The sequence below is a fragment of the Manacus vitellinus genome, unplaced genomic scaffold, assembly GCF_001715985.3.
Source record: "Manacus vitellinus isolate BGI_N305 unplaced genomic scaffold, ASM171598v3 scaffold_20_pilon, whole genome shotgun sequence".
In the NCBI taxonomy this organism is placed as follows: Eukaryota; Metazoa; Chordata; class Aves; order Passeriformes; family Pipridae; genus Manacus; species Manacus vitellinus.
In genome coordinates this window covers 528,189-544,239 of record NW_021939471.1, presented here as the reverse complement: position 1 = coordinate 544,239, position 16,051 = coordinate 528,189, and the positions used below count along the sequence as shown (strand labels likewise).

The window sequence follows — 16,051 nt, the reverse complement described above, 5'->3', positions numbered from 1 at the left end:
TGTTTTAAGAGCCATGTCAGCCTGTGCAAAGACACTTGGCGAGGCCGAGCATTTTAAAAACAATGCTGAAAGCTGCGTGCCTGCCTTTCATCTGCCATCGATGTGATTAGGCCTAGGAAGGTCACCTCAAGTAGGGAGTGCCTTTAGTAATGTGGGACACGTGATAGGCATGAACTGTGAGAAACAAAGGAAAAATAAAGCACCTTTGCCCCTGGTAACTTCTACCTGTACCTACTTTGTGTACTAAACCTATGTGGCATCGAGGTCAAGGCAGAAACATGCTCAGGTTTCTTTTTTTGACTGTTTTCATCCCCAGTATGCACTGAATAAATACTTTGGAAGGACTGTGGTGTCACAACTGAACTTCCTGAGTAACACAACGGGGAAAGAAAAGTATCTGGATGTGAACAAAGTCCAAATTTCAGATGAAATTATAACTTAAAATTGTACCCCAGAGACTTCAGCGCAGGCACGGCGTGTTCTGCAGCCAAGATACAAAGATACTTCTTAGTTGAATAGACAACAACTTGTTCTTTTTGTGCTTCAGGGGAGCCCAGGCCCTAGTGGGACACCTGGTGATCCGGGCCCACCCGGTCTTCAGGGCATGCCTGGAGAAAGAGGGATTGCTGGAACGCCCGGCCCCAAGGGTGATAGAGTAAGTCTCTTTGCTTCTGTTCTCCTGAGTAGAATCACCTGTCTCTTGACACTGCAGTTATTCCAGGGTATGGACTATTCAACACTCAGTGTCACAACTGAGCCTTTCTGGGTATTTTCTGTAGGGTGGCGTAGGCGAGAAAGGTGCTGAAGGTACAGCTGGCAACGACGGGGCAAGAGTAAGTAAATCTACCACTCCTCTCAGACCCTACTCTTCACACCCTGGATTGTTTACTGTGCTAAGGGGTCTCAGCTTGTGGAGTTAAACACCAAGCTTAGCAATACCATGGATTTGTAGTCATTGTCATTACCCCAACTTCCGAGATGGTTTTGGGACATCTGTGTTCCAAGATCCTGTTTTGTATCATCAATAATGAGAGTTAGGGTGTCAATGGAAAGGATTCTCAGTCGGTTTGGGCTTTGGCTCAGCTGACTATAGTAAGAAATATGAAAAAAAAAGAACAGGCAGAGATCAATAGGGGAAAAACAGACCTTCCAGCTCTGACTCCTGGACTGAGGCAGATGCCTCCCTGTTGTCTGGATTGAGTTGCCCACAGTCAGTCCTGAGTTTCACATGTGAAAATTCCTGTAAACATACTAAGCCCCACATGGGCAGTAAGTCACAGGCCTTATACATAAACACTGCATGAAGGAGAAGATGAAGTTAGATGAGAAGAAAGAGAGAACGAAGGAAAGCAGGTCTTTTACGAGGAGTTTGGTCATTGGGAGAGGAAATGCAAGTCAATTTTAGACAAAGGAGTTAAAACAAGTTTTCAGAGATAAAGAAGAATTCAAATGAATGAAAAAGCATATGAGAATAGTAACATCTGAAAAGTTTTAAAGTAACTGTTTTGGAGCATCATTTCTCTAACTTTCTTTCATCTTAATTTGTTCGAAAGGGTCTCCCTGGTCCAATAGGCCCAATGGGTCCAGCAGGTCCCACTGGTGAAAAGGTAAACAGATTTTTATTCCATTCTCTACTGAAGTTCCTTAATATTATCAGACTTTATTAGCACTTTTGCTACTCAACAAATAAGTTACTTGGGAAATAATAACCTTTAATTTTATTTAAAGGGTGAACCAGGTCCTCGAGGTCTAGTTGGTCCTCCTGGCTCTCGTGGAAACCCTGTGAGTAAACATGCCTTGGTTTTGCCTTGCATAAGTTAATATCTAACGCTGATCCAAACTCCAGGCCTTATTCTCATTTGCTGATATATTTTCCTCTTTTTCCTTCCCTTTCTTTGTAGCCAGATTTGTAGTTCTGACTTGTAACTGTGCACTTGCAAAACTATTACTAGATTTTGATCCTCTCTCCTATACTTGTTTCTGGGAAAACTTTACAGAGTTAAACTCACATCACTCCTGAAAGTATGCCACTACTTTTAGTTGTTTAAATGTTTTTAAAAGCATGCCCATACCAGATACCACTGTACATATACAAATATTTAGATGGACAAAGTGCAGAGGTAATTCTTAGTTCATCTAGTTATGTAACTTGTCATCTTCCATCTATTAGTGATTTTGAGTATTTTAAGGGTTGACTTCGATCAGGGAATTAGAGGCTCAGCCCTTCTAGATCCTTCATACTGCTTGCAATTGTGTCCCTGTCATAAATCAGAACAGTCTTATTTCCAGGATAAATTGGAACAGCTTCCAGCCCTCTAGGGAGTGCTGGAGTTGGCAGCCTTCAGCTCCTTCTTTTCCAAACAAATGTTGTGGGGAAAGCTCAGCTGAAGCAGCTCATAGCCCATTCTGACCATGTAGAGGTCTTTGAACTACTGTTTTTTTTCCCCAGTGTGGTTGGAGTGGCAGGTTGCATGAAGTGCATGCTCTTTGGCTAATCATGCTGTCTCTGGAAAGGGTGGGTTGGGAGCAGAATTTCTCCTACTTCTGCTTTAGTGCTTGTTCATTCCTTCCATTTTTGAGTTCTGAAAGCTGCATATAGTCTTGACCATACGGCAGATTTTAACGTCATAGTTAACATCCTTTTTTTTATGATTGAAAGATCATTTGATTCTGATTAATAGAGCAAAAGTATAATCACACGACAATAAATAGTTAACATCCTTTCTTATATCTTTAACTGTAAATTATACTGTATATAGAAAGGACAGTAGTTAAATACAATTATTCTAATTTTTTTTCACCAGGGTTCCCGAGGAGAAAATGGCCCAACTGGTGCTGTTGGTTTTGCTGGCCCTCCGGTATGTGTTTTGGAACACTAATGAGTTTCCTTTGCTCATGCTTTGACACAGCTCATTTCCTTCATTATGAATAATGTTGCAGTGCTGTGGAATGTGTGACACATTTTTGCTGCAAAAAGGGTTGTTCCTTTTTCCCATCAGCATATCGAGTGAAAAAAAGGGCCAGTAAATGCCCTAGACAGATGAAAAGTGATTTTCTTTATAAGGTTATGTAATTGCTCACCAGATCTCGTATTTTCATTAATATGCAATGTTGCTCCTTTGAGATTAAAATGAGGCAAGTTGAAAAGTGTCTTCGACTGAAGGCAGCAAAGATCTGCGCCATGAGTAGTGGAGGCTGGAATGAGTTGATGGACCAGATGGAAGGGAATACTCTAAACTTTCCCACAGCCTAAGTATCGTGTTTCAGACCTTTCACAAAAAGTCAGGCACCTGCTTCCCTTGGTGGGAAAAAAAAAAAGCCTAGAAAAGACAATTTTGTTTAGTCCTTTTTGATTTTAAGTATGTAGTAGTTGCTGAGGAAAATAGAAAATCTAAAGAAAAGGGAAACGTGGAGAAGAAAAATATTTAAAATGGAAATATTGGCTTGACAGAATGTTCAGAAAGTCTCATGTATGATCTAAAGACTGCTAAACTGTTACAGCTCCCTTGATCTGAACTGTTAAGCAAATGCAGTGTTTTCTGGGTCAATTTGTTCCCTTGGTATTTTTTCCTTATAGAAAGTCCCTAAAAATCAACTTTGTTAGGCTGGACAGATTTTGTATTTCTAACCTGATTTCTCTTCTAAATATTATTTCTTATAGGGCCCTGATGGTCAACCAGGTGTAAAAGGTGAACCTGGGGAACCTGGACAGAAAGGAGATGCTGGATCTCCAGGACCCCAGGGTCTTGCTGGGTCTCATGGTCCACCAGTAAGTGTGAATAACATCATCACAGAACCAGTGGTGTGGGCTGATCTTGCTTGTTTAAAAAGTTCTGGGTGTTCACTTTCACACCTCTCTTTCTCCTCTCCTCTTAGGGTCCTCCAGGTGTTCCTGGTCTGAAAGGTGGTAGAGGAACTCAGGGTCCCCCTGTAAGTAGATTTTATTTGTTGTGATCTGACTGTAGATAACCTAATCCTGAAATTTTATGTAATGTGTGTATTATTCCTTGTGCCAGCTTGTTTTTTCTTAGCCTGCAAATATAACATTTGCTCACTAATTCAGGTGAGAACACTTGAGGTACCTAATGCTGCATTTCTTTTGATAAATGTGGCATTAAAACTTTTTTTTTATTAGGGTGCTACTGGATTCCCAGGATCTGCTGGAAGAGTTGGGCCTCCAGGACCTACTGTAAGTCAGTTGTTTTATTCCTAATAGATGTGTTGTATAAACTGGTCGTTAAGAACCTGAAGACTAAATGAAGCAGGAAAGGTGAAGCAGAGTTTATGGCCTGACACTATAGAAACAACTAGTCAACACCGACTTCTGTGGCTGCATGTTTACATCATTAAGTATGTGTCCAATAGGTGCAAGGCTTTCCATTGTGTTAAGTAGACTTTGAGCTGATTACAGCTTAATTGCTTACAGGAACAAAAAAACAACCTATATCTACCTCGACTTTTTACTTCTTTGTCCCTTCAGTGGTGACTGAAGTTAAGGTAAAGGAGGAGGCCTCTGCCAAGCTATCTCATTGGTGGAGTTACTCATAAGATCCATTAAAATAAATTCAAAACAAAACCACGATCACAACATTTTCAAAAACACAACTAAACCAAAAAATTAGCTGTGGATCAACAAGCTGAGGATTCAGCTCCATGGAGACCTGTGTCATGCTTCATATACCTTTTGATGTTTTAATGAGAGAAATAACTTGCAGTCATTGTAAGTTTCTCAAAAGGTGAAGTTTATGGAAAAGTTAGTATTCTTGTGAAGTTTTTAAAAAATATTTAAGGACTGAACAAAGGTCTGTTACAACAATTTGTACCATGTGAATGAAAAAATTGGATATGGACTTTAGCTTGATGATGATGGAAAAAATGGGCAAGAGTGACTTTTCTAGCAATGGTTGTACACCTGAGGTGAAGAGAAAAAAGAGAAAAACAACCAAAAAAAGTGTCTTTTAAAGGAGGGAGTTTGGAATTGAAAACTGGGGAGGCACAGGTGGAACTTGAACATAGTTTGATGTTTATTTCATCTCATCTATCTGATCATAAAAGAGATGATAAGAATGAGCTTTTAGATCATTCAGATTTTTAACCTTTCTCAGACTATATGTATTTATAGTTAATTAAAACAGAAAAGGGTCCAACGTAACGAGGTGTTTTAATCTCCTTAGGGAGCCCCAGGGCCTGCTGGGCCTATTGGTGAGCCGGGAAAAGAAGGCCCCCCAGGTCTTCGCGGTGATCCCGGTTCTCATGGTCGTGTGGGAGATCGAGGACCCACTGGGCCTCCTGGTGGTCCTGGAGACAAGGGTGACCCAGGGGATGATGGGCAGCCGGTACGTCCTCCGAGTGTCACTAATTCTCCCTGAGCCAGCTCTGGTCTTGGTCTCATTGTTATTTATTGCTGCTGACACGACGGTGATGTGTTTTTCTCCTTTCTGGATTTCAGGGCCCGGATGGCCCCCCTGGTCCAGCAGGAACCACTGGTCAAAGAGGAATTGTTGGCATGCCAGGGCAGCGAGGGGAAAGAGGCATGCCAGGGCTGCCAGGTCCTGCAGTAAGTAATAACCAAGGCAGTATGTCACCAGCCTGGGCATTCTCTTTGTGGGATTCTGAGTGTAGTGCCCCACAGCACAAGGAGAAAGCTGGAAAACTCCAACTGCAGGAGCAAACATAGAGAGAACAGAAAATAAATAAATCTTACGCAAATGCATGAGGTGCAAGGTTTGTTTCTGCCATAATGGAAGGTCTGAACCTGAATTAAGAATAAGGGGGTAATAGCATTAAGACTTCTGTCTAAACTGTTCCTATTTGACTTAAAACTAGAGCCTTGAAAAAAACAACCCCAAACTCTTCATTTAGGTGCCCAAAGGTTACTTGAATGTGAGCGGATACTCTGTAATCACTATTTCATAAATAGTGAACTGCAGTCTTTAAAACTGCCATTTGTGCTCTATGCTAAATGTAGGATTTATAGATATTTATTGGAAAGCCCAATTATCCAGGAATTCAAGTCATTAAATAGACTGTTAGTTAAAGGGCTGATATGGAGGATCTGCCATTACCACTGGATCCATAAAGTAAATGTATAGCTGAAGTTGGCCAGAAATTATTCCAGGCTAAGAGAATTTGTTGGTTTTGAGGCAGAGAAAAAAAAACAAAACCCAAAGTTACTCATATCCAACTTCATTATGTTTTTCTGGAGTCTAAAAGACCTTACCTGTTACAGATAATGACATTGGATGTATTGATTTATCAAGGGAGTATGTGCTTAAGAGAGTTGCTACTAGATAAACTAACTTCAAGTGCAGCTCCTAGTCAGTAAAAGCCTATTCGAAAGTAACCAGCACAATTAAACTTCACAAAAATACACAGTATACTAAATATGTATTAAAATCTGTGAGAGCATTTTCTAGATTTATCAGTTTTTTGAATTTACAAATGCAGATGGGACTTCAGTCTGGATTAATGAGTAGTTTTGCAGGCAGCAGTTTTTTTTGTGCCTTCTTTGTTTTGTGATTAAAATTTTGATGTTTCTCTTCTTTTTTTTTTTAGGGTACACCAGGAAAACAAGGTCCCACTGGGCCACCTGGTGATAAAGGTCCCCCAGGGCCTATTGGCCAGTCAGGTGCCACTGGACCTGTAGGTGAAGCTGGTCCAGAAGTAAGTATTAGAGCCTTGTAGTGTGCAAAAAAAGACTAGAGGTTATTCTTCTTGAACTAGAAAGTTGTTGTCCACCTCTAAATTCTTTTAGAAATGAAAGGTTACAGAGTTAACTGATAGCTCTATTTTTATTCCATAACTCCAGGGGCCTGCTGGTAATGATGGTACTCCTGGACGAGATGGAGCTGTTGGAGAACGAGTAAGAATATATTGTTTTCTTAAGTAACTTCTGGAAATCTCTGTTTTATTGTTGACTTAATGTAGATTTTTTTCTTCATTCAGTTAACCTGGATGGAGAACTTGTTCTGAAAATGTATCACAGCTTTGGATAAGCAGTACCTCTCAAAACTGGGGACACCTGCCTAAGAGGCTAAGAGCACCTGCCTCCATGAACTCAGACTTGAGTTCCTGCAGCAGGAATATCTCTGTAGATTGCAATAGCTCAAAAATAGGTTAGCAGTGCTACTGGTCTAGACCAGTCCTCTTTAGATAAATAATGCTGCAATTCTGTTTTGCAGGGTGATCGTGGAGAACCTGGCCCTGCAGGCTTACCGGGTTCTCCAGGGGGTCCAGGAACTCCAGGCCCTGTTGGTCCTCCAGGAGATGCAGGTCAAAGAGGTGAAACTGTAAGTGAGGCTTTTTTTAAAGACACTTTGTTTGTTTATCAAAAAAACTGTCGTCTGTTTTTGTGCATTGCTTCACATCCCTTCTATGTGTCATCTTTGTAGGGTTCTCGAGGTCCGATGGGTCCCCCGGGTCGTGCGGGAAAAAGAGGTTTGCCTGTAAGTTGTCCGTGGGCACTGTGGTTTTGTCTGAGATACCTTTTACTGGAAAGTGTATGAGAAACTCAACCCAGATCAGAATGCTAAACAGGGCTTCATTTTGCAGTGTTCTGACTGCAAGTGGGTGCAGCTCTGAGCAGCAAAGCTAGACAAATCTGTTTAGATACTCCAGTTATTTCCACATGGAAATAACAAAGGCTTTGGAAGTCTCTTTATTTGGACTGTGTTGCTGTCTGGATAATGGTAGGACCTGAGTTAACAAATGGCTAAAATCTGTGTTTAAATAAGGGGTAAAGAGACAAATGCTGAACACAACGGCACATTTTTAGGTTAAAATGGCAGAAATACAACAAAATCACCTGTTCCCATTAAACTGCCTTAATTCAACTCATGATTTTCTAAATTCAGTCCAAATGGAAAGCTCACAAAAGTCATCTTTTTTATGTTACATAACTCTTTTACAATCCAAGCTTGGAACAGAAAATTAATTGCAAACTTGGGAAATTCAAAACAATGTTGTCCTGTCCCTAAGCAGATGTCATTTATGAGACAGGAAAAGTTTATTGAGTAGTTAGTGATAATGATGCCATTGATAAAATATTTGGAATCTGGCATTGAGAAATTTAGCATTTAATTTGAGCTGAGAAATATAGAATTGAAAGCAGAAGCCGTATTTTCCACTGATTCTTGAATTAGTGTGAGCAGTTTGAAACTGTCAAAATTAACAAAAATGAAATTGTAACAGTAATAGAAGCAAGTTATTTGTACTGGAGAGCCTGGAAATTGTTGTCTGTAGTTAAGGAGTGTAACTTCAGTTGTACTGTAATCACAGTGAACTTGAAAGAAGCTGTGAGAAGTAAAAATGCGTCATGGAGGATTTCATAGTGAAAATATGTCTTATCATTATGAGTCTGTGAAAGAACCATAATATTTCAATCTCATCAACAAAAATCATTTGTCATATCCAGAGAAATTTTGTAAATCATACAAAAATTGGTTGGTTTTTTGGAGTTTCTCATGTTTTTTCCTGTATTCTGTAGCTAAGTAGGTTAAATTTACTACAACGATATTTAAGCAAAAATTTTCTGTATATATTTTTACATATTCTTTGGTAAAACACTAAAGTTTTTGGAGCTGACCCAGAATCACCTTCTTTTTGGCTTTAGAAGGGAAGAGGTCTGAGTACAGTGTCTAAAAGCAAATGAGGGGTGTTTGAGGTTGTTCTTTTTTCCAGTTCTGAATTTTACAATTCATCACTGATATTTACAGGGTCCCCAAGGACCTCGTGGTGACAAAGGTGACCACGGAGATCGAGGTGATAGGGGCCAGAAAGGACACAGGGGTTTCACTGGGCTTCAAGGTCTTCCTGGTCCTCCTGTAAGTTTTTCTGTTTTTACTATAATTTTATTTTCTTGGTAGTTAAATAATGTATCAGGAACATATTTACGCAATTTAAAACAGAAAACAAAGCCAATTAGGTACTTTTTTCCTCCCGAGGTATTTATGGGTGGCCTGGCTGTCCATACTTGCTAATATTTTTAGTGCAGCTTTGCGATACCATTGCATGATGAGGTAAAACTATGTGTTGCAAGATAAAAAACCCCAACAGCCAAATCATATTTTCACTTCACATTAACTCTCTCAATTACTCTCTTGTAAGCCACTCTAGATTCTAAATGCCATGAAATTAAGGCTTTTCTGCAGAAACAACTTAATATATGGCCAAGCACCAGTAAACTCTATCAATTTACTAAGGTACTAAGGAAAAGGTACTACACATTGTTCATGCGTATTTTAATCCTATTCATCCCAGATCTTGTATATCACACATTAGTCCTTTAAAACTGAAGGAATATGCTTCAAATGTCACAATGATATGATAATTTCTTCTGTTTAGGGTCCTATTGGTGAACAAGGTAGCCCTGGCATTCCAGGTCCCTTTGGTCCTCGGGTGAGTATGATGTGTAAGGTTTTTTGTGCTTGACTATTTCTTTTTCCATGATCAGACTTCTATTTCTGCTTCACTTTTATTTCAATGGATTTTATTCACTTTGGTGTCATGTGGTGGTTACCCTAATATCTTTTGCTGAGACATCACCTCGTTTAATACAGTAAAGCTTTGACATAAGTGTAGTTTATAGCTAGATAAAAAGATCAGGATCACAACAGACCCTTTTTGCAGATGCTTTTGCTGCAGCTGATGCGAAGCCAAATAAGTGGCAGCTCTGCTGATTGCTACTCTGCTTTTCATACCCCCATATGTGTCATTCACCCAAAAGTAAAGGAGAAAGATGACTCTCTTGGATGTTCCCAAGGGACAGTATATCTCTGAGCCTGTATATGTTTTGGCATTCAGCAGCTATTCCAGACTGCATAGCATCTGAAAGGGATCCCACTTGAATGGTTAAGGAAAAAATATACAGCTGATCCAAGTTATATTGTCTGAGGTGATTCACATTGAAACTGCCTTCTTACTTTTACAGAAGAGAAACAGTGATTTTTAAAATTGTGGTATTAGACACAAATAATTGGATTGTTTTCTTACAAAGTACTGCTTATAAAGGGCTGTTTTGTTCAACTTTGTTATTGAATGCTAAAATATGTTTCTTCTTTTTCCTGTATTTTCTAGGGTCCTCCAGGTCCAGTTGGTCCTTCTGGCAAAGATGGAAATCCTGGTCCACTTGGGCCAATTGGGCCTCCTGGTGTCAGAGGGACTGTGGGAGAAGCTGGACCTGAGGTAAGTTGGTGGGAACATGGAGAGAAAAGGTTACTTTTGAATAATGAGCTTTGTTCAACAGCCCATCACATCACTTTCTCAAATATCCATGAGCTCGAGGCAAATAATAAATGTGCTAGTTTCTCCAACAAACAGTCAGGGTTACTGTGTATTGGAAGGGCTCATTTCTTACTCATTTTCATCTTCTGCACTTGTGATGATCCCAGTCTTATGCACCTGTGCTCCCCTTAGACCAGCCTGGGGCTAGTTCTGCAGTTAGGTCATTGGATCCTGCTGGATCTGTAGTTTAACATGGCCATTAGGCCAGTTGGGTCCTTAAACCTCAGGCCTAAGCAGACGCCAGCTGGTGTCTAGAATCAGCAGCAGTTCAAAACTGGCAGTGCCACAAGGGTGGCACTGAGTTAGCACAGCCATCACCACACTGTTGTGCCTTCAGTCCAAATAAACAGCCCCAACTCTAGGCCCAGCTGACCTTCAGCCTGGTCTGAGGTTTATAGACACCAACTATGAGCTGATTTACAGCTAATGAAAACTAGTTTGACCAGTTTGGAAGAAGTCCTAAACCTTTGCTAAACACCCCAGGCATATTCCACATTTACCCATTTGTAGTACTCTTTCATAGAATGGTAGTTAGGCTATTCCAAGGAAGATAAGTTAGAAAATTAGAGGGATTTGAGGAAAGAGTGATCTGGATGATCATGTGAAGAATTAAAAAATTGGTGTTACTTATTTTTGGGAAGAAGCGGAAGAGATGGAACAAAATAATGAGCAAGACAAAGAAGGCAGTTTCTGCTGTCTTTCTGTCTGGTAAAACATGATGTTTCCCATGCTAATAATGTTTATCATTCCATTGATTATTCGCCGTATTTCATTTGAATTTCTGCCAGTTATTTGTAATTCCACTTCTGTCAAGACACTGAGACCTGAATGAAGAGTTTATGGCAGAGCATGAGAATATAATATATCTCCAGATACTTTATCTGTGTAATGAGAGAGTACAAGAAATATCACATACCAGTACTTTTAGTTTTGCTTTCCATGGTGGATTTCACAAAACTATTAATTGGAACCAAAAAGTAAGAAATAAAAGCTAAGACTTCCTTTGCCAGACACAGTGTGTGTTAGTTTGGATGTGTACTCTGTAGGAAGAGTTTGGAGCACTAGTTGTGAATTCTGAAGTAATCACTCTCAAAGGAAATGTCAGTTCTGATCCACTATCTGATGCACCAGAGCACCAAACTTCAAATGAAGGTATGTTACAGACTTTATGCTGCCAAAGAAGAGCTTGTGTGTGGAGATATGCTTATTATCAGACACCTTCTGTGTCAAGATTCAGTTACCTCCCCACGTGTCACAACCCAAGTTGACAGAAGGACCTCACAACCTTTCATTTGGGAAAACTTAGTCAGGAAAGCACCTGCTCTTCCAAGAAAGGATGATGCAGGTTCTGTCTCACAGAAACCCTGGGTTCCCTGGCCAGAAAGCTCAGCACTGGGCTGTATATGTGTAAAGATGTTTATAGTGTCAAATTTTACTAATTGAAAATGTGCCTCAGGCATCTCAGGGGAAGCAGGAATTTTAGACTGCTCTAAAAATCACTTACAGCTGTTGGGAATTCAAGAAATAAAGTTATTATGCAGAGATTTGAACAAGAAGGCTTAAAAAAAAAGGAGTGAAGGAGGCCATTCCTTGGTGACTTTTTCCAGCTGTCAAGTCTAAAATCAGGAGTAAGAAAAAGTGGAGCAAGGCACTAAGACAATCAGAGAGGACGTGAAGCAGAAAGAATGCCTCATATGTGGTTCTAATCTCTTACCTCTGTTCCTGAAAAAGGTGACTTGTTTATATCTGAATTGTTCTCTGTGCGTGAGGGTGACTGGCCCTGAAGTTTTGGGGTTTTTTTTAGTGGCTGACTTTGCTGCTGTTTTGATCTGGTTATTAAAACTACTAGAAATGCCTCTACCCAAATTCAGGTACAAACGAGACCAGATGCCAAAGTCAATAGTATGAGGTTTATTTAATGGTAAATGTGAGACAGAGAAAAAGAGAGAGAAAGAAACAGGAAGGGGGGGGGGGGGGGAAGAAATAAAGAAAGTGACAGAGAGATTAAAACAGAAGTATCTCCACTCCATGTAACCCGCTGGCGTCCCGTCGGTCCGGTTCTTCTGGTCTTCTTGGTGGCAAGGGTTTCCCACAAAACACAGAGTCCAGTGGATAAATATACATTCAGGAGATGCCTGGCACGTCCCCTGTGAGTGGGGGGAAAGCTTTGCAGTCTCTTGTGACAGGCTCTGGATTTGTTACCTTGCATGGGTCCCGTGCAGTCCTCTGGTGGTGGAAGGCCTCAGGAATGAGTTGGGGGGGCTCTTTGGGGGTCCTTGATGGATTATGACCCCTGCTCAGCTGCCTCTCATGCGAATGTCCTGTGTGCACCTGGCCTTCCGAGAGCGGGGTGGGGGTGTGGGGTGTGGGTGTTTATTCCTTCAGTTTAGTTTGGAGAGACACACCCAAAACACTTCTCCACCACCACCCCCTGAGCCCAGCTAGGGCTGCTTCTTAACACAGATACATTGTCTTTCCCTGAGCCTTGCTTACTTCTCCTCAGGCTTCAGATGATTAGACAACAGTCTTATCTCAAGTCCCCTGACTTGAGTCCAAGTTCCGGTCGGGATTCAGTGGTGGCAGAGAGGCAGTTACTTCCTTGTAGTTTGACAAAAAGTCTTTCTATGGTTTTGACAATGTTTAAGACATTACCAATATTTCAGTCCATCACAGCTGCCATTTTGCATAGTCTTTACTGTGCCTCTGTTGCCTTTTTGTTTTGAACCTTAGGGTCCACCAGGTGAACCTGGTCCACCCGGCCCTCCAGGACCACCAGGCCACCTCACTGCTGCCATTGGTGACATTATGGGACACTATGATGATGCGATGGCAGATCCTCTACCAGAGTTTACCGAGGATGAAGCAGCCCCAGATGACCATAACAAAACAGACCCAGGAGTCCATGCCACACTGAAGTCACTGAGCAGCCAGATTGAGACCATGCGCAGCCCGGATGGCTCAAAGAAACACCCAGCACGGACTTGTGATGACCTGAAGCTGTGCCACCCCTCCAAGAGGAGTGGTGAGTATAAACACACAACCTTGTGTGGGCTGTATGATGTTGTCTTGCTTCCAGTATACACTTGGGCACTGGAAAAAACATGTTTAGTACAGATTTTGATGGCCTAAGTTGACATTCACAATAGGAGCTTGAAAACATCTCTCAGAAAATTATTTCCTCTTGCCAGTGAATTATATGTTCTGATGTACCCCATGTTTAGTTGTTCAGTATTTAGTCAGATGTATTTTAAAATAAGTGCAGTAGCTACCTGTGGGCTGATGGCCTGTAAGTGCATTCCATCCAGAATTCTCTGCTGTTATTTCATATTGGCACTTCATAGATGGTAAAGCACTAACATACTGTTTATGGCTTTCCCTAATTTACATGGATTATCGGTGGATAAATCAGAACAGACTGAAAGGTAGAGATAATTTGTGGTAAACCTTACCATCTTTTGCCCTGTTTCCCGAAGCTTTGCTCCCAATATCAATATTTAGGAGGGGCTGACATCAGTTTCTCACATGGGGAGAAAAATGTCTTCTGGCCACTGTGTGTTCTTTATACACTTGGAGGGTTCAGAAGCTTTTCAATGAATTTAAAAAACCTTTACCATAAACAGCTTTCAAGTGTGAATTCTCCAGTTTTAAATGTTAGAAATACTGATCAACTTGTATCTTGGAGCAACATTATAGTGTCTATCTGAAGTACACCTCAAAACACAGTTTGGATTGATTCATGAAACATATGGTTTTTTTGCACTGTTGCAACATACTTTTGCTTATGTCTTCCCAGTTATTTCAAGAATCCTTATAATATAATAGAGGCACATTTTATGTTCTTTGTAGGTGAATATTGGATTGATCCTAACCAAGGATGTGTTGAAGATGCCATAAAAGTGTACTGCAACATGGAAACTGGAGAGACCTGTATTTCAGCAAACCCATCTACCGTGCCCCGCAAAATGTGGTGGGCCAGCAGGTCATCTGACTTAAAGCCTGTTTGGTATGGCCTTGATATGAACAGGGGATCACAGGTAAATAAATATAGTTAATGTTAAGAGTTGGCCTCTGTGAAACTTATTTTCTTCTGGTTTAGAACTTCATCTACCACTCTGAGTGGATTCTGTTACAGTGAGAACATTATAAGTATTGACTGACTGACTTATATTCAATTGGTTGTTATTACCATACAGTAAAGATAGGAAACAGCTGGGAACAGCAATTGCAAGTGCATCTGAGGCAGTATTGCCTTTAAGTGGAGCACTGCTCTAATAATTTATTTCTCTTGATTTCAAAGCCATCAGCTTCTCTAGCAACCTATTTTACTAAATCACTATCTTGTCCTTAAAAAGAAGTGTACTTTTACCCTAATATGTGATCCAGATCTCTGCTGTTTTGAGTTCTGCTCTTCCTTTCAGAAAACTCTTTACTGCTAAAAATAACAAAACTTACTTCACAGATTTGCTTTTAAAGAAAGTATGATTGTTATATGTGCCAGGTTGATCCATGCTGAATGCATCAATCTGTAGGCAGAAAAAACTCCACTCACCTTTCTGTTGGGTTTTTCCCTCTGTGGTAACTTCTAAAATTAGGCTTAATGATCCTGACAAATAACAGAAGTTTATCCTATGCAAAGGATATAATTAATTAACCAGCTTTTACCATTTTTTCCCTACTTTATCAAAAACACTGAGAATATCTTCAACTGTTATTTCATAGGGAGTTTTTATCTTTAAGCATTTGGTGTGTAAAAGAAAAATGCTGCTATCGACTGGATTACTGAAAACAGTTCAGAACTCCAACAGTTAAGAAAGATATGATATTGAGAACAGATGTGATATTGATTGCTTTTTTGAGATGCTTATTATCAAATTCAGGAGATGACCCAAGATATCACAGTTGATGTTTAGCTGCCTACAGAGCTACACAGAAGGGTTTTGTAGGTCAGATGCTCTTTGGTGGAATAAATGATCTTGAGGAATACTTACTATAAAAAAATTTTCATTTTTTTGATGTACTGTCAGATTTGGTAACAAATAATATAAACTGTGTAAAAGTCATATGCACTCCTTATGGATTCTAAATAATAAATGTGTCCAAGATTGCTCAATAGAGATACCATATTTTATAGATTATGATAGTGTCAATCAGTAAGAGTTTCTCTTTTCTTCTCTGGTTTCACTGAAATGTATAAACTTTTAGTCATTCTTGACTGTTTTTTTATATGTTGCAATGATTCATAACACATGAATAAAATGAAATGTGCACAGATAGGGAAAAAAATCTCAAGAATTTTAGAATTTTTTTTATTGATAGAAAAATTGCTTGTTTTTGTAGAAACAATGGCACTTTGTAAAACATTTGTCAAACTCCTCTGAAGATTGATTAGTTGATAAAACCATGTGCAAATGTATAGTTATTTTTATGTAGTCAAACTTGGGCTGTTTCTGATGCTTCTAAATGCAAAACAAGTTGCTAAAGTTGCAATGTAACAGGTACTCTGTAAAAGGGTTTTCTGTGCTTGACATTTCTTATATGCTTCAAGGCTACTTTAATGCACTCTTTCATAGGGAAGAATCCCTTTCAGAAACAAGGCAGAATTCATTCCAAAACTTGGCATTTCTGTGGAGGCCCAACTGCCTTTGGGTTATTCAATTGCTGAGCTTTACAGTCAAAATTCTTCAAAATTATCCATGTTACAGAATGCCTGCATTTTTTTTGTCCTCACCTGGCAGCAAATTACAAAAGATTTTATGTAATAGGGCTCCTG

At 40.0% G+C, this 16,051-nt stretch overlaps 1 protein-coding gene across 1 annotated transcript in view; it reads left to right on the top strand.

Moving 5' to 3' along the window:
* COL5A2 (collagen type V alpha 2 chain) overlaps positions 1-16,051 on the top strand; it is a 100,163-nt gene that overhangs the window by 81,265 nt on the left and 2,847 nt on the right. Inside the window, exons 34-52 of the mRNA XM_029959567.1 lie at positions 548-655; positions 780-833; positions 1,554-1,607; positions 1,729-1,782; positions 2,805-2,858; positions 3,662-3,769; positions 3,877-3,930; positions 4,136-4,189; positions 5,175-5,336; positions 5,450-5,557; positions 6,556-6,663; positions 6,809-6,862; positions 7,182-7,289; positions 7,392-7,445; positions 8,715-8,822; positions 9,343-9,396; positions 10,075-10,182; positions 13,012-13,303; positions 14,128-14,315. Coding sequence (XP_029815427.1) covers positions 548-655; positions 780-833; positions 1,554-1,607; positions 1,729-1,782; positions 2,805-2,858; positions 3,662-3,769; positions 3,877-3,930; positions 4,136-4,189; positions 5,175-5,336; positions 5,450-5,557; positions 6,556-6,663; positions 6,809-6,862; positions 7,182-7,289; positions 7,392-7,445; positions 8,715-8,822; positions 9,343-9,396; positions 10,075-10,182; positions 13,012-13,303; positions 14,128-14,315 — 1,884 coding nt within the window. The remainder of the gene's footprint in view (positions 1-547; positions 656-779; positions 834-1,553; positions 1,608-1,728; positions 1,783-2,804; positions 2,859-3,661; positions 3,770-3,876; positions 3,931-4,135; positions 4,190-5,174; positions 5,337-5,449; positions 5,558-6,555; positions 6,664-6,808; positions 6,863-7,181; positions 7,290-7,391; positions 7,446-8,714; positions 8,823-9,342; positions 9,397-10,074; positions 10,183-13,011; positions 13,304-14,127; positions 14,316-16,051) is intronic.